This window comes from Sus scrofa, chromosome 14 (genome assembly GCF_000003025.6).
Source record: "Sus scrofa isolate TJ Tabasco breed Duroc chromosome 14, Sscrofa11.1, whole genome shotgun sequence".
In the NCBI taxonomy this organism is placed as follows: domain Eukaryota; kingdom Metazoa; phylum Chordata; class Mammalia; order Artiodactyla; family Suidae; genus Sus; species Sus scrofa.
In genome coordinates, this window is record NC_010456.5 from 131,895,969 (window position 1) to 131,920,690 (window position 24,722).

At 48.9% G+C, this 24,722-nt stretch overlaps 1 protein-coding gene across 1 annotated transcript in view; it reads left to right on the plus strand.

The window, feature by feature from the left end:
* The window catches only part of BTBD16 (BTB domain containing 16), a 55,924-nt gene extending 31,575 nt beyond the window's left edge, over nt 1-24,349 (plus strand). The window contains exons 9-15 of the mRNA XM_021073716.1: nt 2,044-2,163; nt 15,845-15,936; nt 16,758-16,840; nt 18,871-18,948; nt 20,046-20,144; nt 21,681-21,869; nt 23,442-24,349. Coding sequence (XP_020929375.1) covers nt 2,044-2,163; nt 15,845-15,936; nt 16,758-16,840; nt 18,871-18,948; nt 20,046-20,144; nt 21,681-21,869; nt 23,442-23,510 — 730 coding nt within the window. The 3' untranslated portion in view covers nt 23,511-24,349. The remainder of the gene's footprint in view (nt 1-2,043; nt 2,164-15,844; nt 15,937-16,757; nt 16,841-18,870; nt 18,949-20,045; nt 20,145-21,680; nt 21,870-23,441) is intronic.

A 24,722-nucleotide genomic window follows, 5' to 3' on the forward strand; every position in this document is an offset into this window, starting at 1 on the left:
CGTTAGGTTGCATGGCAAAGGGGAATTAAGTTTGCAGATGGACCTGCGGTTGCTCATGGAATGACCCTGAGATGAGAAGTTTATCCTGAATTATCTGGTGAGCCCAGAGTAGTCGAAGGATCCTTCGAGGTGGAAGAGAGAGAAAGAAGTCAGCACCAGAGGGAGGTTTGAGGATGCAGTGCTGCTGGCTTAAAGAAGAAGGAAGAGAGAGTTCCCGTTGTGGCTCAGCAGGTTAAGAACCTCTTGTAGTGTCGGTGAGGTGTGGGTTCAATTCCTGGCCTTGCTCAGTGGGTTAAGGATCCAGCGTTGCCGTGAGCTGTGGTGTAGGTCACAGACTCTGCTTGATTCCCCACTGATGTGGCTGTAGTGTAGGCCAGTAGCTGCAGCTCCGATTTGACCTCTAGCCCAGTAACTTGCATATGCTGCAGGTGCAGCCCTAAAAAAAAAAAAAAAAGAAAAAAAAAAGATGAAGGAAGAGGCCACAAGCCAAGGGAAGTCAGTGGCCTCTAGAAGTGGAAAAGGCAAAGGAACAGTTCTCCCTAGGGCCTCAGGAAGGAGCACTGCCCTGCCCACACCTTGATCTTAGCCGGGTGAGATCCATTTTGTCCTTAAGACTCCTGGAATTCTAAAATAAAAACGTTGTGTTGTTTTAAGCCACTCGGTTTATGGATTTGTTACTGCATTACGAGCAGTAGGAAGCTCATAAGGCGTGTCAGCTCACAGAGCCTTCGCCTGTATCCTCACTGCTCTAATCACTATTTTACAGATGAGGGAGTTGAGGCTGCCTGGCTGGTAAGCTGGCTGCAGGAGCTTCTACAGCCAGTTTGGGGCAGAACTGACCCCTGCCCAGGTTTGACCTTAGAATTGTGTAACTTTGGATAAGTTATTCACGTTTCAGCCCTCAGTCAGGGCCGGGAATGGAATATGACCAATAAGGCACTGACCTCAGGTGCAGAAGTTAAGGGGCCACCCCAAACCGCAGTCATCAAGGTAAAGTATATTTTGGAGCTCCTGTTGGAGTTCCCATTGTGGTTCAGTGGTAATGAACCCAACTAATATCCATGAGGATGCGGGTTCGATCCCTGGCCTTGCTCACTGGGTTAAGGATCCAGTGTTGCTGGGAGCTGTGTTGTAGGTTGCAGGCATGGCTTTGATCTGGTGTTGCTATGGCTGTGGCATAGGCAGGCAGCTGCAACTCTGATTTGACTCCTCACCTGGGAACTTCCGTATGCCGCAGGTACAGCCCTAAAAAGAAAAAAAGGAAGACAAAATAAATTTTAGTGCAATATTTTACGATGAAAATGAATGCAAGAAACCCAAGATGAATAGATATTAAAGTTTTAAGCATAGTATCGGTCTCAATTTCCACATCTATAAAAGTAAGAAATATATCCCACGGGGTTTCTATGTGGAATTAAGTAAAAGAACATATGGAAGGAGTTCCCATCATGGCTCAGCAGAAGTGAATCTGACTAGCATCCATGAGGTTGCAGGTTCGATCCCTGGTCTCACTCAGTGGGTTAAGCATCCAGTGTTGCTGTGAGCTGTGGTGTAGGTTGCAGATGCAGATCGGATCTGACGTTGCTGTGGCTGTGGTGTTAGCCAGCGGCTTCAGCTCCATTTGGACCCCTAGCCTAGGAACCTCCATATGCTGCAGATGAGGCCCTAAAAAATAATAATAATAAAAAAAGAATGTATGGAAACAGCTTGTCTCATAGTAGGAACTCATCAGATGATGGCTGTTGTTTTAGGGCAGCACAGCAGGCCGGGGAAGCAAAGCTCTAGGGGTGACGGGCTGCTGAGGGTCAAGTCCCAGCCCTGCCATTTACAGCTGTGGGACCTTGAGCAGGGCACTTGGTGTCTCTGTGTGACGCTACCTACCAGCTCCAGGGGGTGTGGCCTCCTTCCTAAACTCACTTTTAACTGTTCATTTTCTTCTACACTGTGTGGGTTTTTTTTTTTTTTTTTTTGTTTGTTTGTTTGTTTGTTTTTTTTTTTTTGGTCTCTTCCTAAAATTTCTTCTCAATCTTTCATTTTGGCCAGGTTGTTTACTTTTAGTGAGTTTCACCTTCTGAAAACACTACTTTTGTGGGTCTACTTGCAAATGAACAACAAAACACAGACCATTCCGGCGTATGAAACCATGGTGGCATTTTTTAGCAGGTAATGTAACTTAGCGTTGATTGATAAATTGTACATACACTGTATTTTGGCTTGTATCATGGGGAAAGCATCAGCGATATTATTTTTCATGACATTATTCAGAGTGCCTAGAATGCAGTTTTCTTCATGGGGCCTAAGATTATGGATAACTTTGAACCCCCAGATTACCTGAAAACGGAGTTCCCATCGTGGCTCAGTGGTTAACGAATCCGACTAAGAACCATGAGGTTGCGGGTTTGGTCCCTGGCCTTGCTCAGTGGGTTAAGGATCCAGCGTTGCCGGGAGCTGTGGTGTAGGTGGCAATGCAGATGTGGCTCAGATCTGGCATTGCTGTGGCTCTGGCATAGGCCAGTGGCAATGGCTCCAGTTGAACCCCTAGCCTGGGAACCTCCATATGCCACAGGTGCAGCCCTAGAAAAGACAAAAAAAACTCCAAAAATCTGAAAACGTGAATCGATAGGTGAGATAGTCATGAGCTTCTGGTTCTGGTGAAAGACATGATGCAAAAGATACTCTTTTTATTCAGGAAAATGACCATACTGTACTGACCTTAAAAATTTTATACTTAGGGAGTTCCTGTCGTGGCTCAGTGGTTAACGAATCCGACTAGGAACCATGAAGTTGCGGGTTCGGTCCCTGCCCTTGCTCAGTGGGTTGAGGATCCGCCGTTGCCGTGAGCTGTGGTGTAGGTTGCAGACGCGGCTCGGATCCCGCGTTGCTGTGGCTCTGGCGTAGGCCGGTGGCTACAGCTCCGATTCGACCCCTAGCCTGGGAACCTCCATAGGCCACGGGAGCGGCCCAAGAAACAGCAACAACAGCAACAACAACAACAGACAAAAAGACAAAAGACAAAAGACAAAAAAAAAAAAAAAAAAAAGTACCTAAATCATTCTGAATCATTCTTATTTATATTTCACTTGGTAGCATATAACATTCTGAATTTTTTTTGACAAAAAGCATTTAACTGTACAAAGGTTTCATGGCATTAATCCAGTCTTTTATACCCTCTAAATTTATAAGTTCTAAAAGGTGTATATCTCAAATTTAAGTGAAAATTAACAATTACAGTATAATAATGGGCACCATTTACTTATGTTTGGTATACCAAATGCAGTAATTCTGACAGGTACTTTCTCTTTGTAACCTCATTTAATCTGTATAGTACTTGGGGGCTGGTTTTATTATTCCCATTTTCAGATGGGGAAACTGAGGTAGAGACGAACTAGCTTGTCAGAGACCATGCAAGTGATAATGGATGGAGTGGGACTTGAATCCAGACCTGCTGAATCCCACGATGCTTTGCTGCCCATTCCTAGAACCACAGATAGAATTTCTCTCTTGCGCCTGCTGCCGCTGGCTCAGTAGTGGTTCCTGGGGCAGGGTGTTTAGAAAGACCTCAAGGTGGGTGCCTCTAGGTTCAGTGTTGTTGTTATCTAATTAATTCTTTTTTTTAATTTTAATTTTTAAAAATTTTATTGGAGGAATTCCCGTCTTGGCTCAGTGGAAACGAATATGACTAGGATCCATGAGGACATGGTTCGATCCCTGACCTTGCTTAGTTGGCCAGGGATCCGGTGTTGCCGTGAGCTGTGGTGTAGGTCGCAGATATAGCTCAGATCTGGCCTCGCTGTGGGCTGGCGGCTGCAGCTGTAGCTTTGATTCGACCCCTTGCCTGGGAACCTCCATATGCCGTGAGTGGGGCCCTAAAAAAAAAAAAAAACATTTTATTGAAGTATAGTTGCCTTACAATATTGTGTTAGTTTAACGGGTACAACAAAGTGAATCAGTTATACATATACACATAGCCATTCCTTTTCAGATTCTTTTCCTGTAGAGGTTATTATAAAATATTGAGTAGATTTCCCTGTGCTATACAGTAGGTCCTTGGTACTTACCTATTTTATATGCAGTAGTGTGTGTACGTTAATCCCAAACCCCTAGTTTGTCCCTGGCCCATGCATATTTCCCCTTTGGTAATCATAAGTTCAGTTTCAAATCTTGGAGTCTTTCCTGTTTTGTAAGTTCTTTTGTATCATTTTTTATTGGATTCCACATATTAGTGATCTCACATGATACTTGTTTTTCTCTGTCTGACTTATTTCCCTTAGTATGATAATTTCTCGGTCCATCCATGTTGCTGTAAATGGCATTATTTCATCCTTTTTAATGGCTGTGTAATATTCCATTGTATGTATGCACCACACCTTCTTTATTCTTTCCTCTGTCAATGGACATTTAGGTTGCTTTCGTGTCTTGGCTATTGTAAACAGTGCTGCAGTGAACCTTGGGGTGCATGTATCTTTTCGAATTATAGTTTTCTCTGGATGTGTGCTCAAGAGTGGGATTGCAGGATCATATGGTAGCTCTATATTTAGTTTTTTAAGGCACTGCCATGCTGTCCTCTGAGGTCTAAATCCGCCTTGTAGTGCATCTTCTTCCCCTCCCTGGGTCCTCCTCTGCCTGTGTTTTCTGTCTGTTCAGCCCCATCAGCAGTGTTTTTATCTGTTCAACCCCATCAGCTGTGTCAGCTCTGGCAGCACCAGGCAGGGGGACGGGGTTGGGGTGAGAGTGAAAGCAGTAGTTTGTAGGCTCCGTAGTGTGTTTCATTAGCCTCAATTAAAGCTTTGTAAATGCACTCACATCATTCAAGCTGGCTGCCAGTGCGGTGGCTCTGTAGTCCAGCAGTGCCACGTGGTCCTCGAGGACCTGTCCTAGACCGGAAGTGTTACCTCCGTTTTCAGGTTTACGTCCTTTTCGCCACCTCAGCCGGATGAGGCGTGTTCGAGGAAGTTGAGAGACTCCATTTCTTTTGTACAAGTGAGTTTAGCGGATAAACACATCTTCCACATATCCGCAGATGGGCCTGCTTAAGCCAAGTTTTATTTGCATTGTTCTGAAGCATTTAATCCTTTTCTGGAACATCTGTGCACCCTGTCAACTCAAGAGCCCATTTTTCCTGTCTCGTTATTTGGGGAAAGCAGTACTCAGCGCCCGAATGATATGTTCTTGCTTAGTTTCTATATAATTTGCTTTGAACCCAAATGTCGTAAATCCACCCTCCCCTACTCTTTTAATAGCCCAAGAGACACTTTTTCCCGTGAGTCATGCACACCAGGAAACGTCGCTATTTAGCACCAGGTTAGCCCTCATACTGGAAACGTCTAGAACAGGGAGATAGGAAATGAGCGAGAATGTGAGTGATTCATTTGGTCTGTGTTTTTAATGTGCGAGAAGCAAGTGGGGGTGAGAGAAGTAAGGCGTGTGACCCCTTCCCCTGAAACTGGGGTTTCCTGGGCCTTCCTGGGCTGGGGTCTCAAAGGCTCTTCCCACCCGTGGGTGAGTCTCCTTTCCTTCCGAATCTGCATTAATTCCATTTTGACCCCAAACCTCAGTCTTGTCCACGTGCCTTTCCCCAAGCCCCCTGAGCCTGCATGGTTTTCCTTGTTGGAAACCATTTGTGTATCTCTAACTTGTCTTGCTGTTCCAACCTGAAAACTGGGGTGTTATTTCCACCCCCCCCCCCCGCTGCCGCCACCCCAGCCATGTTCTCTGCCTGCAGTGCTGGAGTGAGTCCGGCCAGCCTCCCTAGTCCCCTCCCCTCCTGTCCCTCCCTCAGCAAGCTTGGTGTCCCCTTGGGAGAAGATAGGAGGCAGTCTGGACTTCAGATGCTCTCCCCCGACCTTGGTCACCCAGGTCCACCCCCAACTTTGAGAACCATGGCCCATTTTTAGGATGGTGGTTGCTCCTTCTCCCATCCCAGCCCATTCTCCTGCCCAAGAATGGTGATACCTGTAAGATGCTTGCCAGTCAACAGCCTCCACCTGTCAAATTCCTGCCCCCTGAGTCCCCAGACTCCTTCGCTGAGGGATTAGCAGTAGTTGCTTCTGCTCCCCCCACCCCAGCCGTCTCCCTCCTTCTCAATCCATCCGAGGTGGAGCCTCACCAACCAGTTCCTTATGAACGCCTTGGAGGGCGCCTGGGTTCTGTACATCATGAGCGGCTTCCAGAAAGGGTCTGCAGGAGTTCCCTTCATGGCTCAGTGGTTAACAAACCCAGCTAGGATCCATGAGGATGCGGGTTCCATCCCTGGCCTTGCTCAGTGGATTAAGGATCCAGTGTTGCGTGAGCTGTGGTGTAGGTCACAGACGTGGCTCGGATCCCACGTTGCTGTGGCTGTGACGTAGGCTGGCAGCTACAGCTCTGATTCAACTCCTAGCCTGGGAACTTCCATATGCTGTGAGGGTGGCCCTAAAATAGCAAAAAAAAAAAAAAGGAAGGCTCTGCAATCGATTATTGCACCCCCAGCTTAGCATATAATGGCTTATTCAATGAAGGCACTGTGCTGAGCGTGTAATAGCTTATTGAATGTGAGATTACATCACACATTCTTAAGAGCTTGGTTCCCCCCAGAGCAGTGGGTCTTACTTTGGGGGTGCCAAATTCAGAGAACAGGCCTGTTGGGTGGACTAGACTAGGAAGCGTTCTAAGGCTTAATGCCTCCATAGGCTGGGGCTGTCTATCCTGGATGTGGGAGTGGGCAGCAGTGGTGCCCGTGCTCTGTGTTGGCCATTTCTCCCTGAGGATCCCCAGGGCTGAGCCTCTGAGCGGCTGGTGTGGGAGCCTGGGCGGCAAGAAGGCACCCCTGCTCCAGCGGTGGAAGTCATGGTCAGCCTGGGCCAGAATTGAGTCACCACGGGAGCTGAGCTTCACAGTTCAGTGAAGACAGAAGGAAGAGCTAATCAAGGAAGTTTCCATGGCTGTCGACAGCGGCGTGCCAGGAGCATTAAAAAGTGGGCAGACGGGCAGTCGCTGGGAAGCAAGGAAGTTGGCTATTTGCTCCAACTCTTAAAAGTTGTATCTATTGATGAAGTGATTTCAATGACAGAGTGACTTCTAACGTATCTCCCAGGTTGGGGGACGGAGGTCAGAGTGGACCATCGCAACATGGGCACCTCCAAAATAGGACTGTGCTTTTGTAATGTGGCAGCAGGGGGACGAGAGCCCCAAATATTAGACTTACCGGGAATGAGGCTGAGCTACCACTCTGGTGTGACCTTGGCTAGCCCAGTGTGCCACAAATAAGGGCTTAGGAGTCCCCTGGTGGCGCAGTGGGTTAAGATCCAGCATTGCTACTGCTGTGGCTCGGGTTGCAGCTGTGGCATAGTTTCCATCCCTGGCCCAGGAACTTCCACATGCACAGGGAGTCCCCTACCCCCCCCCCCGAAAAGGGAGGGTTTGGAGCAGTAATTGAGTGAAATAGACCAGATGCTCCTTTTCCCACCTGTCTTATCAGCATCCGAAGGACAAACTCGGAGTGAAGGCACTTGAATAGTTAACTCCTTCACCACCATTGTACCTGCAAATAAAGACACACATCCAAGCCTTTTCTACCATTCTATTTTTTTTTAATTTTTATGGCCATTCCCCCAGCATATGGAAGTTCCTGGAGCAGGAACTGAATCCAAGCCAGAGCTGGAACAAGATCCTTTAACCCACTGCACAGGCCTGGGCATCGAACCCAAACTCTTCTGAGACTGGAGCCGCTGCAGTTAATCCACTGCACCACAGGGGGAGCTCTCTATTCTGTGTTCTTTTATTCTTTTTTTTTTTTAATTCATTCATCAAATAGTTATTGAACTGGTCCTCTATGCCAGGGATACCAATGGAAAGTTAAAGAGGCAATTTCTCTGCCTCAACCAATGTTTAAGAACATCTGGGAGTTCCTGTGGCTCAGGGGTTAAGAATCCAATTAGTATCCATGAGGATGAGAATTCGATCCAGTGTTGCCTCAAGCTGTGATGTAGGTTGCAGATGTGGCTCGCTCCTACGTTGCTGTGGCTGCGGCAAAGGCTGGCAGCTGCAGTTCTGATTCGACCCCTAGCCTGGAAAAAGGTCCATATGCCACAAGTGCAGCCCTAAAAAAAGACAAAACAAACAAACAAAAACCCATCTTCAAGCTTATTTTCATTGCTGTCTAAATCAGTATAAGAAGTGAATACGTATGTGTGTACACATGCACATGCACACACACACTTAGGCACCCGCAGCCCGTTTTCCTGGCAGTGGTTAATTTAGAAAAACAAACAGGCTCTCCAGAATTAAATTTAACATTTCCTTGTAGGAAAAACAAACAAACAAAAAATGTGAGCAAAACCATTGCCTTCATTTGTCCATGGAGGAAAAGTTATCGTTTCATTCCAGTTAGCAGTCTGAGAGGTCTGAAAACTCGTCATTTGGAGAGGAGTCAGAGACAGGCACAGTTTCCACTTTTTTTTAGGTACATGTTTCATCAGAACAAAAAATACATACAGCAAAGTGCACAGACCTTAAGTGAACAGCTCATGAATTGTCACAAAGAGCACAGGCTTGTGTAGCCAGCACCCACCCAGACCAAGAAACAGAACTTGACTGGCCCCCCACCGTGCCTTACCTCGGTCAGAACCTGTCCCATGTCAAGGTGAGCAGTATCCTGGCCACTTTCACCATGGAGATGTCTTGGATGCTTTTGAATTTTATGTAAATAGAAACTTTTTTTTTAGGCCCACACCCGTGACATACGGAAGTTCCCAGGCTAGAGGCTGAATCGGATCTGCACCTGCCAGCCTACATCACAGCTACAGCAACATCAGATCTGAGCCGCATCTGCGACCTGCATCATAGCTCACGGCAATGCCGGATCCTTAACCCAATGACCGAGCCAGGGATCGAACCTGCATCTGCACGGATACAAGTCGGGTTCGTGACTGCCGAGCCACAACGAGAACTCCTAGAGTAGACTTTTTAATGTCTAGATCCTTTCATTCAATAGAGTGTCTATAAAAATCCGTCCAGGGTTGGGTGGCCAGGGAGGGTGAGGGGCTTTACTCTGGCTCGTTTTGCAAAGTGGTGGTAGAGCTGGCTGGACCTGGGGCTCCTAAATCTTCTGACTCATGCTTTTACTTTGATATCTCAGGGTTAAGGGCAAGTCATTGATGGACCTGTAATCCTGGTCCTGAGCAGATTTATTAATTGCTAAATGGGTCCCTCTCAGACACTGCAAGGATGATTCCAGCAACCTCACCAGAAGGAGGTCATTCAAAGCAGTCAGTAAAGCCAATTTCCACACGATCCCAGCTATTAGATTTCCCTGACTGCTGTGGCGGCGGCGTCTCCTCCCTCCTGTGCCCCGTCCAAATCTGACCCAGCCTTTATGGAGCTGGCAGAGGCACTCCTCCAGGAAGCCTCCCAGGATCTCACCTGCTCAGTGGACAGATTCCAGAGAACCTGAGCATGTGCTGGCTGTGGGGGTGCACGGTGGCCTGACAAAGCCAGCACTACCTTCCCACCTACCGTGCGACAAGAGCCTCTAAGGAAAGCCACCCAGCCATGCCCTAGACCCCAGCACCACAGCCTGTGGGTGTTTTGAAGGAAATGCCCTGTGATGCTGGATGCCAGGGCGGGCAGAGGCTCTGAGTCGCTTGTGATTAATAGATGGCATTTGCAGATAGCACCACAGAGTCATCATGAAACTGGGCACCCCTGGCGTGATGACTCTGATCTCTTTACCAGAACATTCACTTTGAAATATTCCGTGAGTCATGGACATGAGGGCAATCAAATTATTTTCTCTTAGCATCTCTCCACCAAGCGCTGTGCAGGGAGGGTGATGCATTTCAGGCCAGGATGCATTTCTCATGACCTGACTTTTGTGTTTCTTGCTTTTTTCATTTCTTCTCTGGTTCTCACCAGCACTGCTCCTGTCCCTTTAGCTTGGCTTCCAAGAAGCTGACTCTCACTTCTTTTCAAGGTCCCTAATTGTGATTGATGCCTACTCCTTGCTACCTTTGCACTTCCGGTATGTGGCTGCCTGGCTTTCTTAGCCAAATGGGGTGCCTTGAAATGTCTTCTGCAACACTGAGAGTGGAGACTTTAGAGGAGCACAAGGAATGTGCCGTATCTGGATGCAGGATGTGCAAAAGGCAGTTAAGTCAGCATTAGACAGATTTTCGAGTTCCAGTTCTGCCTTTGGGCAAAGGTCAGGGTCCTTTTCTTCTCCAGAGTCAAGATGACATCGCCCTGGGTCTCAACAAATGACCAGTAGGACTTGGCTTGACAAATAAGTGTGGCAACAACAGACAGGACCCTGTGAGCACAGGAAAACTGGCTTAGAATAGCCTGGTCTGTGCATGCAATGTGTGCGTGCCTGCACTTGAGCTGGAGCTGCATTCCTAGAAGGCACATTCTGGGGGAGTGGAAGGGTGGGATGGTAGGATTAAGGCTGGTGAGTTGTCAGGGACAGTTCATTCATCCAGTTAATTCACGTAACATGTTGCAAGCCATTTGAGAGCCAGGCCCTGTAAGACAAATCCCCAAGTTCACAAAGTTTACAGCCTAGGAAGCTGAGACAAACAAGACTTTCAGTAAATGAGGTGTGTGTTAGAAGGTGCAGCCCTGAGTCTGAGTCCCACCCCTGCCGTTAAGCGGCTGTAAGACTTTGGGCGAACACCTGACCTTCCTGCGTGGAGGCTAACAACACCCCCTCATTGGGGCTGATGTAGGTTCATTCTGACTCAAACCAAAGGTCCAGCACAGCACTTGGCGGGAGATCCTGAATGGCGGTGACAGTTGGTAGGGGATGGTGGTGGCGGCGACATTCAGAATTGTTTCCTTGCCTCACTTTGATGTCAGGAGCCATGAGAACCATTTCCTGCTTCTTGGGTTTGAGAAGCATCCAGGTCTTCCACACTGAGTTGGGTTTTGAAAAAGGCCGTGTTCCCTTCTCACCATATGCGCTTGCACCCGGGTGTGTAATTTTTTTCCGAACTTCAGAATATATATATATTCTGTCTTTTTAGGGCAGCTCCTGGGGCACATGGAGGTTCCCAGGCTAGGGGTCAAATTGGAGCTGTAGCTGCCGGCCCACGCCACAGCCACAAAACACCAGATCCAAGCTGCATCTGTGACCTACACCACAGCTCACAGCGATGCTGGATCCTTAACCCACTAAGCAAGGCCAGGGATCAAATCCATATCCTCAAGGATACCAACTGGGTTCATAACTGCGGAACCACGCCGGGACCCCCACCTGTGAAATATTATCTCGAATATTTTTCATAGACACCAAGTAATTTTTAACCCTCATTCTTTCTTATTGTGGTAGAACACATATAAAGCTGGCCGTCTCACCATTTTTATGTGCACAGCTCAGTGGCATTAAGCCTATTCACGTTGTTGTACACTCATCACCACCATCCAGCTCCAGAAATTGCTCATCTTCTCACACTGAAACTCATACCAATTAAAGACTAAATCCCCTTTCCTCGCTCCCCCCACAGCTGCCACTCTACCTCCCTCTCTGTGAATTTGGCTGTTCTAGGAACCTCGCCTAAGTGGGATCCTACAGTATTTTTCCTTTGGCATCTGGCTTATTTCACTCAGCATGATGTCTTGAAAGCATCATCCACGTCATAGCAGATGCCAGAATTGTAGAGTGTGCATTTTAAGGCTAAACTCTGAAGTGCTGGGCTCCTGGGGTGCTGAGTCTAAAAGGGTAAATGACTCCAACAGATGACAGGATGGGGGCAGGGAGAAGGTCATGGCCAACGGCAGCTCTAAAATTACAGTCTGTGCCGGTCAGATGGAAGCTTTGTCCTGGGCACTGCCTTTCAGCGCTCCTGAGGGATTTGTCCCCAAGGCTTTGAGAGCAGCACCTAGAGCCAGTGTGGGTGCATCTTTCAGTATCAAGAACCTCCCCGAGGGGGTCATGTCCCAGGGGTTTCTTGATGAACTTTAGGAGGCAGAACCCATGGCTGGAAGATTGTGCCAGAAAAGTCAGTGCTAAACCCAAAGAGATCTTTGCACAGATGGAGTTCAGTGCCAGGGGGACCCATGCCAGCCTCTGATTCCATCGAAAGCCATGCAAAGAGCTCCCCGACGTAGCAGCCAACTTCCTCCGGTTTGTCTGACCTCAGGTGAGGGCGAGCATCCTGGGCCCAGAGAGGCACAGATGCCGCCCCCCAGATGGCGGGGTTGAGTCGGGTTAGGTGGTAGTGCACTAGGCTGCTGAGCTGTTCTCAGGAGGCCTGGGCAGAGTGTTGGCTCTGTGGAGACCCACCCCCAGCCGGCTCTAGGACAGGGGACACCAGTTGGTTCAAGGGGTGGGTCCCCACTGTTTGCTTCCTTTGAGGTGGCCCATGGCTTGGGCGACTTAAAGGGTGGCAAGGATAAATAAGGCCACCAAGAACATGGTCGTAGGAGTTCCTGTTATGGCTCAGCGGTTAACGAACCCCACTAGCATCCATGAGGACGCAGGTTCGATCCCTGGCCTTGCTCAGTGGGTTAAGGATCCAGTGTTGCCATGAGCTGTGGTGTAGGTCGCAGACACAGCTCAGATCTGGTGTTGCTGTGGCTGTGGCGTAGGCCAGCGGCTACAGCTCCAATTCAACCCCTGGCCTGGGAATTTCCATATGCTGTCTAAAAAGGCAAAAAGACAAAAAAAAAAGGACATGATGATGCATTGGACTGGAGACTCCAGGTGGCTTTCAGGGAGACAAGGGGACCATGGCGGTAACCATGAGGCACAGAGCACCCCTGGGAACCAGCAGCTGTGCCCAGCCCCTCATAAGCACTGTCACCAGTTTCCTTCTCCCAACTACACAGGGAAACACATGTGGCTGTTGACCCCCCCGACAGAGAAGGAGAGGGAAACTTGGACAGGCTTGGTCACATGGCTGATGGCCGGCTGGCCCAGGACTGGAACCTGGTCTGCCTGACTCCAGGGCCCAAGCTCAGGGACCCAAAGCGTGGTTGGACAGTAGATGAGCTGACTGGTTCCCTGTCCAAGTCAATCACCATCAGTGCCATTTGTGACCAAGGAACCAGAAAGTCCAGTCACCTGTCTCAACAAAGCTCTTCCAGGAGTCCCCTGGTGGCTCAGTGGGTTAAAGACCTGGTGTTGTCACTGCTGTGGCTTGAGTTCAGTCCCTGGACCCAGAACCTCTGATGCAAGAGGCTTAGCCAAAAAAACCAAACCAAACAAAAAAAAAAAACCAAAAAAAACAAAACAAACCCAAAAAACAAAAAGCAAAACCCCCACAAATCTCTTTCAGAATCCTTTCTGGGGACAAGAGGTCTGTCTGGAGAGGTCCCACCTGATGGTCAGGTCTGGGGGCCTCTCACAGGGAGAGTCAGTGGCCTTGGGTCCTTCTGCTCTCCCAGCATCCTTTCCTTAAAGGTGTGAGTTGGTGCCTGGGGGTTTCTGAGCCAGAGGGGACATCCTCTGGCAGGTCCTTCCTTTCTGGGCTGAACCTGTATTAACCTGCACCTCCAGCAAGTGTTCACTTCGCAGGGGCTGCTTGGGGCTGTGGGAGCCTGTGCTGAGAGTGTGGGCTCAGTCACCAAAGCCCTGGGCTCGGCTGGGGGCACTGGCCCAGCCCCGCCCTCTTCCCTCCTGAACACCTGCTCCCGCCATGATGCCATCTCACTTGCACCTCCTTCAGTGGGGAGAGAGAGGCAGGGAAGTGGGCAGTGCTGAGTTCAGGGAAAGGGGGCAAGGGGGTGTATTTGTCCAGCTAACATATACATTTATTCTCAGGGCACTGGCACAACCCACACTAGCCCAGCTCTGCCTGCCGGGGCAATGGAGGGCTGGTTCCAGGATCGGTAGCCGAGCACTCCTGGACCTATCAGCCTTCCTCTAGTTATGCCTGGTCCATCCACTCCCAGAGACAGGCCCCCAGTGGATTCTTTTCTTTCTTTCTTTCTTTCTTTCTTTCTTTCTTTCTTTCTTTCTTTCTTTCTTTCTTTCTTTCTTTCTTTCTTTCTTTCTTTCCTTTCCTCTCTCTCTCTCTCTGTCTCTTTCTTTCTTTCTTTCTTTTCTTGCTTGCTTGCTTGCTTGCTTTTGGTGTTTTTTTAGGGCTGCACCTGTAGCATATGGAAGTTCCCAGGCTAGGGGTCAAATTGGAGCTGCAGCTGCTGGCCTACGCCACAGCCACGCCAGATCTGAGCCACATCTGCGACCCACACCACAGCTCATGGCAACGTGGGATTCTTAACCCACTGAGCAAGGCCGGGGGTCAAACCCTCATCCTCATGGATACTAGTTGGGTTCACTAACCACTGAGCCACAACGAGAACGCCCCCAGTGGATTCTAATAATCATTGAATTTGATTTAACTCCTCTGTCTTCTCACCCCTTCCCCCCCCTCACAGCACCTTGGCACCCCCAAACTTCTCTTGTGGAAAGAAGACATTAGGAGCAGTTGAGAGTCCCAGGAATTCCCAGATCTTTGAAAGCATGAGGCCCCCAGGCAGGTTGGCAGGACCCCCAGCAGAGGCCGGACACGGGGCCAGTGGCGCGGGCAGTGTGGCTGGGACAGGGTGTGTTGGGGACATCAGTCTTGATTCATGGAAAAATATTCTCAGAGTGCCCTTGGCTGGTCCCAGACAGGATCTGCCTTAAGGGAATGACTTTGCATTTCCAAGGGGATTTGGAAAAATCATCCCCCGTGGTCCCCATTTGTCCAAAGTGATCCTTTTATGAAGCCAGTGGTTTCAAAACAGGAGTGGTGGATGTGTGTCTGTGGGTACGTGTCTTCTCAAGGGGAATCTGATCTTAACCCAGCCCTGACCTCGGCCCTGTGTGGAAATTAACTGGAGTTTCATATTAGCACTGTCACACATCTGACCCTGGCACAAGCCGCTAAAACCAGTTAACCACTCATCCGACTTTCCTTTTAACTCTCCCTAGAAGTGCTTAGGACGCGCTACACTAGCCGCATATTCAAAGGGCAGCGTGTGTGGAGGAGGAATCAGAAGCCAAGAGTTCCAGTCCTGGCTGAGGCATTGGTTTTTCATCTATAAAATGGAGTCGGGAGTTCCCGTCGTGGCGCAGTGGTTAACGAATCTGACTAGGAACCATGAGGTTGTGGGTTCGATCCCTGGCCTTGCTCAGTGGGTTGAGGATCTGGTGTTGCTGTGAGCTGTGGTGTTGGTTGCAGATGCGGCTCGGATCTGGCTTTGCTGTGGCTCTGGTGTAGGCTGGTGGCTATGGTTCCAATTAGACCCCTAGCCTAGGATCTCCATATACTGTGGGAGCGGCCCTAGAAAAGGCAAGAAGATAAAAATAAGTAAATAAATAAAATAAAATGGAGTCGGTGATACTTGTCCTGTTCGCCCCTTGAGAAAATGTATCTGGAAACCCTCTGATCAGTCCCATGCGTTCCCATTGTCTTTTTCACACCTGTGGCATATGGAGGTTCCCAGGCTAAAGGTCGAATCAGAGCTGCAGCTGCAGGCCTACACCACAGCCACGGCAACACTGGATCCCAGCCGCATCTGCAACCTTGCTGCAATCTGTGGCAACGCTGGATCCTCAACCCACTGATCGGAGCCAGAGATTGAACCCCATCCTCTCAGATACTGTCTCTGGCTCTTAACTCGCTGAGCCACAACAGGAGCTGCCCCATGGTATTTATCAGGCACCTACTGTGTGGTAGGTGGCGAGGGGAATATAACCCTTTGTGTCACAGCCTCGGGGGCACCGCCCTCTGCTTCCGTACTCATCACCCATCCAGAGGGAACCCGGTTCCGTCTCCCCCTGGCTGGGGGAACTGCTAGTCTCTTGACATGACTCACGAGCCCTGACCAATTCCAGAAAGGAGTTTTCTGAAGGCCTTTTTTTTCTCGTCACACCTCTGCTAAGCTTCCCCAAGACGTGCTCCTTTCTGGAACAGGACGTAGGACAGACCTTGACGCCGCTCTTCCTTTGCCTGCGTCTGCACGGCATCATCAAAGGTGAGCCCCGGCCCGAGGGAGCCGGTCCAGGGAGGCTCTTGGGGACCTCACCCCGACAAGCCACTCCCAGGGAAGCCCCACTAGATATTTCCAAAGGAATCACTCGAGATCTGGCTTTGCCACTTCCAAGATGTGTGACTCTGGGGAGGTCACTTAACTGCCCGGTCTCAGGGTCCTCATCTGTAAAATGGGGGTAATCAGAGCTTCTGTGCGACATGATGAGGACGGAAGGGGCCAACAGGCCGTGCAGGTGCACACAGAGAACCCCGTGCCCGACGCTGTGTCCCTGCCCTCGGCATGGGCCTCGCCCCTCAGGCATCCTCTCTAGGTCCCTCGCTGGGCAGTTTGGGAGAAAACTGTGGGTCTGTGCTCCTGCTTGAGCATCTTCTCAGCCGCACACTCCGGGCCCATGGCAGGCCTTGGAAAGGGAGGGAACTCTTGAGGCTCTGGTAAGGGCAGCCCAGTGAGATCTTTGCATCTGAAAGGACATTTGAGAACTTTTCAACACCGGTTTCCAGTTCTCCAGGTAGAATGAGTGGCTGGAAAACCCACAGACGGTTGATGGGGCCCAGATAGTGTTGACCAAAGACCCTGAGTGTCAGATCTCAACCCTCCCTCCTTGGGCAGGATTGTGGCGGGGCAGGGGGTGGGGTTATGGGGGAAAGTGGTCTGGGATGTCCCCACTTAGGTTCCCCCCATGGTCTGCTTCTGGGGGCTGGGGTGGCCCTCCAGTCCTTAGCTCCTGACTTCCTCCTTTTCCCCTCTGTAAATGAGGCTCTGTTATGAATAAATCTGTAAGAATGTTCCCTTTGTGTTTCCAGGCAAGCATCTGGAGGAGCTAAGGCACATTAACTTCTTCCCTGAATCCTGGCTGGTCCGGGTTACAGCCAGCCATTACCACGCAGTGAGTTGCCAGCTCAGCAAGGAAATAGTTATGGAGATTTATGGCCTTTCTGACTTTGCTCTTTCTGGAGATGTGTTTTGCGTTTGAAACCTCTGGGCCTTTGAGGTCAGGCAGTATCTGGATCCTGCACAGCAGAAGTGCAGTGTGCCCCATGGGGAGGGGACCAAGGAGGCCCCACCTTGAGCCCAGGTGTTCAGAGCACCTGCCCTGCTGACCTGGAGAGTGGGGACCATTGGCCACACGCACAGCCTTAGCCACTCCCACAGCCCTCCAGTAGAGTCTCCTCACAGACACAAACGTCATGTACCTATTATTGAAAATTTTCAAAATGCAGGAGTTCCCCTCGTGGCTCAGTGATAATGAACCCATTAATATCCATGAGGATGCAGGTTCAATCCTGGCCTCGATCAGCGGGTTAAAGGATCCAGCATTGCCGTGAACTGTGGTATAGGCCGGCAGCTGCAGCTCTGATCTGACCCCTGGGAACTTCCATCTGCCACACGTGCAGCCCTAAAAAGAAAAAAGAAAAAAAAAAAGAAAAAAAAATTCAAAATGCAGAGAAACTGAAAGAAAACACATAGCCTCAGACCCATGATCCAGAAACTACCAGTGCTAACATCTTATTGCATTCTCTGGCCTTCCAGTCTTTTTTAAAAACTACACTTAATGAAATGTGCTTCTTAACCATTTTAGAAAATTGAAGTATAGTTGATTTACAAAGTTGTGTTGGTTTCAAGTGTACAGCACCTGTACGTGTATATATATTCTTTTCAGATTTTTTTCCATTATAGGTTATTACAAAACCCTGTGTATAGTTCTCTGTGCTCTACAGTAGATCCTTGTGGGTTATCTGTTTTATGAATAGTGTCTTATCACCATTTTTAATGGCAGCAGAGTCTTCCACCAAGAGGATATGCTGCAATCAGTGCTCCTTGGCTTTTCCTTTACTGTAGAAAAGTCATAGTGTTTCTAACTGTCAATTGTTATAAATAGACTGTGTGGTGAATGCCTTTGCATGTAATGGTTTACTTTATTCTTCTTAGAATTATTTTCTTATAGGAGACTCTTGAAAGTGAAAATACTGGCCCCCAAAGGACTGTGTGCTTTTATTCTTGATACCTATTAGGACAATCGGGCCCAAATTACTCTTCCCTCAGCGACAAACGAGTAAGGTGTCTTACTTTGTGCCAGCTCAGCATCATAGAGCAGTTTCCTTCAGGTCCCTTGGTGTTAATTGCGAAGCGAACAGCAGCATCTCAACTTTCATCACGCATTTTTATTACCAGTAAATGTGAATATTTTTCCATGTGGCATTTCTCCCTTTGTGAGTTGTCTATGCAAACTCTTGTGCTTCTTATGTGTTTCCAGTCATTCAGAAATGAAGTGGAGCAGTGTTTGAGTTCTGAAGATTTATGAGTCACTAGTTAAAATTCAATTTGGCTCAACAAATACCTATTGTAATGTGCAGACCACAGGGCTCAGTGCGCCCTGCGCAGTAGATAACCACTCCGTGGAACTGGGTTTCTCAGGGACCTGACTCAGAAGCGTGCTCTGACAGAGCAGGGGCGAGGCTGGGTGGGGAGATGGGGGTGGGGGGGGCCGTCCCGGGGCTGGGGCTGGACACCTCAGGAAACCCCCCATCTCCCTCTTCATGTCCTTCTGGCCTTGCCTGCCTCCTTCCTTTTACCCCCTGCTGCCAACATCATCCTCCTGAAATCAGCTCCTCTGGGCTGCAGCCCTAACGTGGAGCCAGCCATGTGGGGCCGTAATTTCTCTGGACTTTCTAGCCCTGATCATCCTCTGCCTCCTGATCAGGCTACTGATGTACACACTTTATTTCCCCAGTAAGACACTGGGGCATTTTTCTCGTCCTCATCTTTGCATCCTCTGAAAGCATTGAGCATGGTACCCGGCTGGTAGGTTTTCAGTAAATACTGTGGGCTGGATTCATGGATGAGTGTAGCTCCAGAGACAGAACACTTTAGGGCACAGAGGGGGTTGCTGGTAAGTGGTGTGTGTTTTCCTTTCAGCTGGAGAGTGGGGGCGACATGGCCCACGTGAGAGATTTTACCACCCAGGCGGTGAGGTTCGGGCTGCTCTTTAACCAGGTACTGACCGCTGGGCCTGAGCAAGGGGAGGAACCGCCCCATCCTGTGCTTGGTTAAGGACCTTTGTACAATGGCCACGGTCACTTCTTACCTCTGGTAGGAAGGCCATGGCAGAAGAGGACATTGTAGGAGTCTGGGGCACCCTGGCAACCCCCTTGGAAGTAAAATTCACAGGGAGAGGTCATTCAGTAACTTTCCATGCATGTCCGAGATTTGCCACAAGAATAACCAACTGTCCCAATTTTCCAAGGTGAGAGGCGTTTCCTTGCAGATGCAGGATTTTCTGCTCTAAAACCAGCCAAGGCTGGAGCAAGCTGGGTTGAATTGGTCATCCTCTTTCCCACAAATAGAGAGGGCTGCCAACTACTCACGAAGAGATTCCACTTCGAGTCCATGTTTAAGGCTGTGAGGGCGACCATCTAAGCAGCTATTCTGATGCAGCCCCGAATCAAAGCAGCAGTGGGTCAGGAGCTCAGGCTTAAGTCGTCTGGGTGCTCAGTCGCCAGGAGAGCCTGAGGGGCTGGCAACTGCGCTGGGTCTTAGCTCTTTTAATAGGCACCATCCTCCAAGAAATTGCTGCTCTCTTCCAACTAAAGCCATCCTGGTAGTGATCTCAAAAGAACTTGTGTTTTAAGGGTTTGGGGCCCTGAATCTATCTTCGGAGACTCCCCTTTGGGTCAGGCCTAGAGGGGCTGGGTTCAGAGACCTGCCCAAGTTGATGGACTGCAGACTGCAGTCGCCAGGACACTCTGCAATACCGTGAGCATGGAGGGTCTCCTGGTCACATTGGATTGGAGCGAAAAGCTTTGTTTCAAAGGTCTGCAGATTCAGAGTCATCTAAGAACATGCCTAACTCATTCTTCTCCCCAAGAAGGGGCAAATAGTATTGCCACCAAGTGCTAAATCTGTAAGGATTTGTGAAGTCACTACAATCTGTCATTTCTTTTGCCTCCTAGGCTGAAATTGCTCCTGTGTTTTAAATCACAAATTAGTCACTTTAGTGGTTGGAACTAGAATTGTTTAGGCTTTGTCCTCTTGCCTGTGAATCCTGAGGATTTTTTTCCCCATCACTTTGGTTCCTATCTTTCCCAATTTAGGAGTATACAACACACTCAAAGACGATTGCCATATATGGATTCTTCTTTGAGATAAAGGGAATCAAACACGATACGACCTCGTATAGTTTCCACATGCAGGTAAGAAGGACAGAGCACAGGAAAGGTATGTCTCTGAAACAGCCTTGGAGATTCAGAGTCAATTCATATGAATTAATAATAGTTCATTAAACACGAATTACCCATTAATTTGGAATGTGTTGTAAGCCTGGGACTAATCACGCTCATGGACAGGATGGCATATGCTATTTGCACCAATGTTTTGATGTTGCTGTAGTTAACCCATTCAATAGATGTGGATCTTGGAGTTCCCTTGTGGTGCAGTGGGTTAAGGATCTGGCATTGTCACTGCAGCACCTTGGGTCACTGCTGTGGCTTGAGTTCGATCCCTGGCTTGGGAACTTCTGCATGCCATGGGTGCAGCCAAAATATATATATATAGAGATGAGGATCTCAAAGTTGGGTGTCTTCATGTTCATATGGCCTTTACTGGTAAAGCCAGGGTTAAATGCTAATCTTCTGAAACCACACTTGGCTCTCAGTTCATCTTCACTTTGTACATGTCTGGTGATGCTGTCCAGATGGCTGTTCCTTGGTGGAGGTAACAGGTATGCCTATAAAGGGAGTGGGAATGGTGTTGTTTAGGGTGGCAAAACAGAACTGCAGACAGGACTCTGGAGGAGTTAGGAGTGTGGCTGGCTTCAGCTCCATGCTCCCTGCTGGACTTTTAGGAGAGGCAGAAGAGTAGAGTGGAGTGTGAATCAAACTGCCGAGTGAGCCATATGATCTTGGGGAGCCCAGGAACCTCCCTATGTCCACTTTTCTGACCTTTAAGACAGAGAAGGTAAGAGGACGTACCCCCCACCCCTGCCGGTTGTTGCGAGTATTAAATGTGCTAAATTGTGCAAAGAGCTTGGAACAGGGCCCAGATGATGATGGTGATGATGACAGTGACGTCTCTGATGGTGGACCCCTATGTTCCAAAATAGGATTCGATTATAAGTCTCCTGAACTTTAAGTTCCTTGATACACTGTATCTTATTAATCTTTTTATTACCACTGCCAATCACAGAGCCAGGAACATAGGGGCGGTATGTTTCTATCACGAATGGATAAGTGAATTCATGCATGAATGAGAAACGTGGGTTTTTATCCCAGCTTGGCCACTGCTTCATTATGTGTCCTAGAGCAAATCATGGCTCTTCCTTGGGCCAATTCTTGGTCTTCAGTGACTCAGGCATTTCCCTACATAATGGATTTTACTGGATGCAAGAGGTGAATTTTGGAACAACAGTAGTCAAAATGCTCATGTGAATACTATGTTGGTTTTTAAATTCTGGCAAAGTGATGCGAAGCCCTTCCAATTCAATACAGCTTGACTCCGTGGTGTTTACCCGGGCTGGCCAAACTCCAGTCAGTGGGCCAGTGGCTTGTTCATGGTGAGGGTTCAAATGCCAACTGGCTCAGCAGCAGCTAGGCTCAGGAAATGGGGCCATGAGGAAGTGCTTGCTCTCTGCACACATCAGCGAGGATGATGGATATGGCAGGAACCAGCTCGCGCTAACTCCGGGTCACCTCGGTCTTGGTTCCACCTAAGGTGGGTCACCCTCCTTGCAGAGAATAAGGCACACCGACCTGGAATTCCCCGCCTCGGTCTGTGAGCACAGCCCCATCAGCCTGAGGGCAGAGCGCTTGGTGACGTACGAGATCAGAGCCCAGACCCTGGTGGACAGCAAGTGGCAGGAGTTCAGGACGAACCAGATCACACAAAAATTTGGGTTGGCCAAGCCATCCTGCAAAAGCCATGTGAGTGCTTTGTCTTTTCTCTTTGATTTCTTTTTCACTTCTTCTCTCCTCTGCACTTTTTTGGGCATCACTGGCTTTACATCTCCAGGGATTTTCCAGGGGAAGTTTGCTCAGTTTCTTAAGGATGATCACAGCTCCAAATAATGGTAAAGAGAAACCTCCTAGAATGAAATCTGGGCGCACCTGATTTGGGTCACACCAGATCCATCTTATAAACATGAAAGGGGGAGTTCCCACTATGGCGCAACAGGATTGGTGGCGGCTTGGGAGTGCTGGGATGCAGGTTCCCTGGCCCAGAACAGTGGGTTAAGGATCTGGTGTTGCCACAGCTGCTGCTTAGGTTGCAACTTCGGCTCACATCTGATCCCTGGCCAGGGAACTTCCATATGCTGCAGGGTGGAGAGAGAAAAAAAAAAAAAAGATAAATATCGAAGGGTACTTTCTTGGGGAGGAGGGATGTCTGGTGAAGGGTATTTGCTGTCACCACTTCCACTGTTGCCTGGATATCACTTGTCACTTCAGCCAAAATCCGTGGCCCAGCCCACCTGCCCCTGGCTCATCAAGGAGAACTGAGGTCATCTGCCTCCATGAACCACCCTAGCATCCTGGCAGATTCAGTGCCTGGCCTGGCCCCTAACAGCTGCGATCCAGAAATTGCCAGGGAGCCTGTCTGTAGTGCTGGGAGGAGCTCTTTGGGCTGTGAGGTTGAGCCCTTGCTGCCCTGCAGGGAATGCGACCTGACCTTAAACCCATGCGTGGTTTTCAAAACGACACACCAGAATCACCTGGCCCTTTGCAAAGTCCCCAGGCCAGAGCACCACCCAGATGAGGTCAGACAGACTGTGGTGGGACCAAGGTGTCAGTATTTTTACAGCTTCTCGAGTTAATCTCTACGAAATGAGAACAGCAGTTCCCTTGTGGAGGTGGGGGTGGGCAGAAGCTGGGATTGTGACCCGGAGGGGCCAGGAAGGAGATTTCACATGTACATGAAGTATGCTCTGTCAAGATCAGAGTGGCTGGTCATGCAGGAGGCCTATTTGTGAAAATTCTTCAAGCTGTAAGATCTGCGCGCTCTATTGTATTTAAGTTACACTTTTTTTTTTTTTCAAGTTTATTTTAAAAAACCTTCCCTAAATGGTTCCTGGAGTTTCCATCGTGGCTCAGAGAAAACAAATCTGACTAGTAACCATGAGGAGACGGGTTCAATCCCTGGCCTCGCTCAGTGGGTTAGGGATCCACTGTTGCCGTGAGCTGTGGTCTAGGTCATAGATGTGGCTCAGATCTGGGGTTGCTATGGCTGTGGTGTAGGCTGGAAGCTATAGCTCTGATTCAAGCCCTAGCCTGGGAACCTCCATGTGCTGCAGATACGATCCTAAAAAAGAAAAGACAAAAAAAAAAAAAACCCCATAAAACCCCCAAATCAAAAAAACCTTCCCTAGATGGTTCTTAATGTGCAGCCAGAGGTGAGAACCAGAACTGTACACAACCGTTAGGCCTTCCGCTTTCCAGGTGTGGAAGGAAATGGTGTTTATCCTAAATGTGCCATGTGCTCTGTTTTGTTTTGTCTTTTAGGCCTTGAAAATCCAAACTGTGGGCATCCCCATCTATGCAAGTTTTACATTCGTCTTCTCATTAGCTTAACTGTTTTCAGAGGCATCTATGGGATTTTCTTTCTTCAACTGGTTCACATAAAAGGAAATAAAATGACCTTAAAGGGACCGCTCAAGTATTCAGCTCTGAGTTCGTGGTGATGTCGTTGGAACGTCTGCCCACTGTCGCAGCCTGTGTCGGATGCTCTAACAAAACACCACAGGCCGGGGGGCTTCTATGTAGAGAAGAAATTTATTTCAGTTCTGGGGGCTGGAAGTCCCAGCTCAGGATTCTGTGGTGTCTGGTGAGAGCCTGCTTTCCAGTTCACGGACAGCCGTCTTCTCCCTGTGTCCTCAGAAGGTGGAAGAGGCCAGGAAGCTTTCTGGAGCTTGTTTTCGTAAGAGCACTAATCCCATTTGTGAGTGCCCTGCTCTTGTGACCGAATCGCCCCCAAAGCCTCCACTTCCTGGTGATGGTACCTTTGGGGGTTAGGATTCAGCATGTGAATTCTGCAGAGACACATTCAGAGCGTAACATTCACATTTGAATCATGTGAGGGTGGAAGGTGTCAGAGTCAATTTGCCATTGTTGACCCCCAAGCACCCTGAGTCCAGCCCTTACTTATTGCACTCTCGGGAGCACCCCAGGGGACCACCAGCAGTTAACACCAAACTCCAGCTGAGAGCAGCGAGGCTCCCCTTTTCTGCCTCCTGCACTGAACAGCACACCTGGCCGTGGTCCCTGGTAGTTTTGGCTGAGCGAGAACAAGAGGTAGGAAGGGAAGCAAAGCAATTATAAACCAAACTGTGAAGGGGACTTCTCTTATTTACTGCCCCACCTTTCTGTTTTTTATTATTTTGTTTTGTTTTATTTATTTATTTTTTTGTCTTTTTATGGCCACTCCCACAGCATATGGAGGTTCCCAGGATAGGGGTCAAATCGGAGCTATAGCTGCTGGCCTACACCTCAGGTGCAGCAATGCCAGATCTGAGCCCCATCTTCGGTCTACAACAGATCATGGCAAAGCTGAATCCTTAACCCACTGAGCAAGGCCAGGCATTGAACCTGCATCCTCATGGATACCAGTCAGATTCTTAACCCCATGAGCCACAATGGGAACTCCTGTGCCACCTTTTTAAATGGAACTCTCTTGTTTGGAAAAAGCAGGGTAAGAGAGTCTTATTCCCACTTTGTAGATCAGTTTTCTTTTCTTTTCTTTTCTTCCTTCTTAGGGCTGAACCTGCAGCATATGGAAGTTCCCAG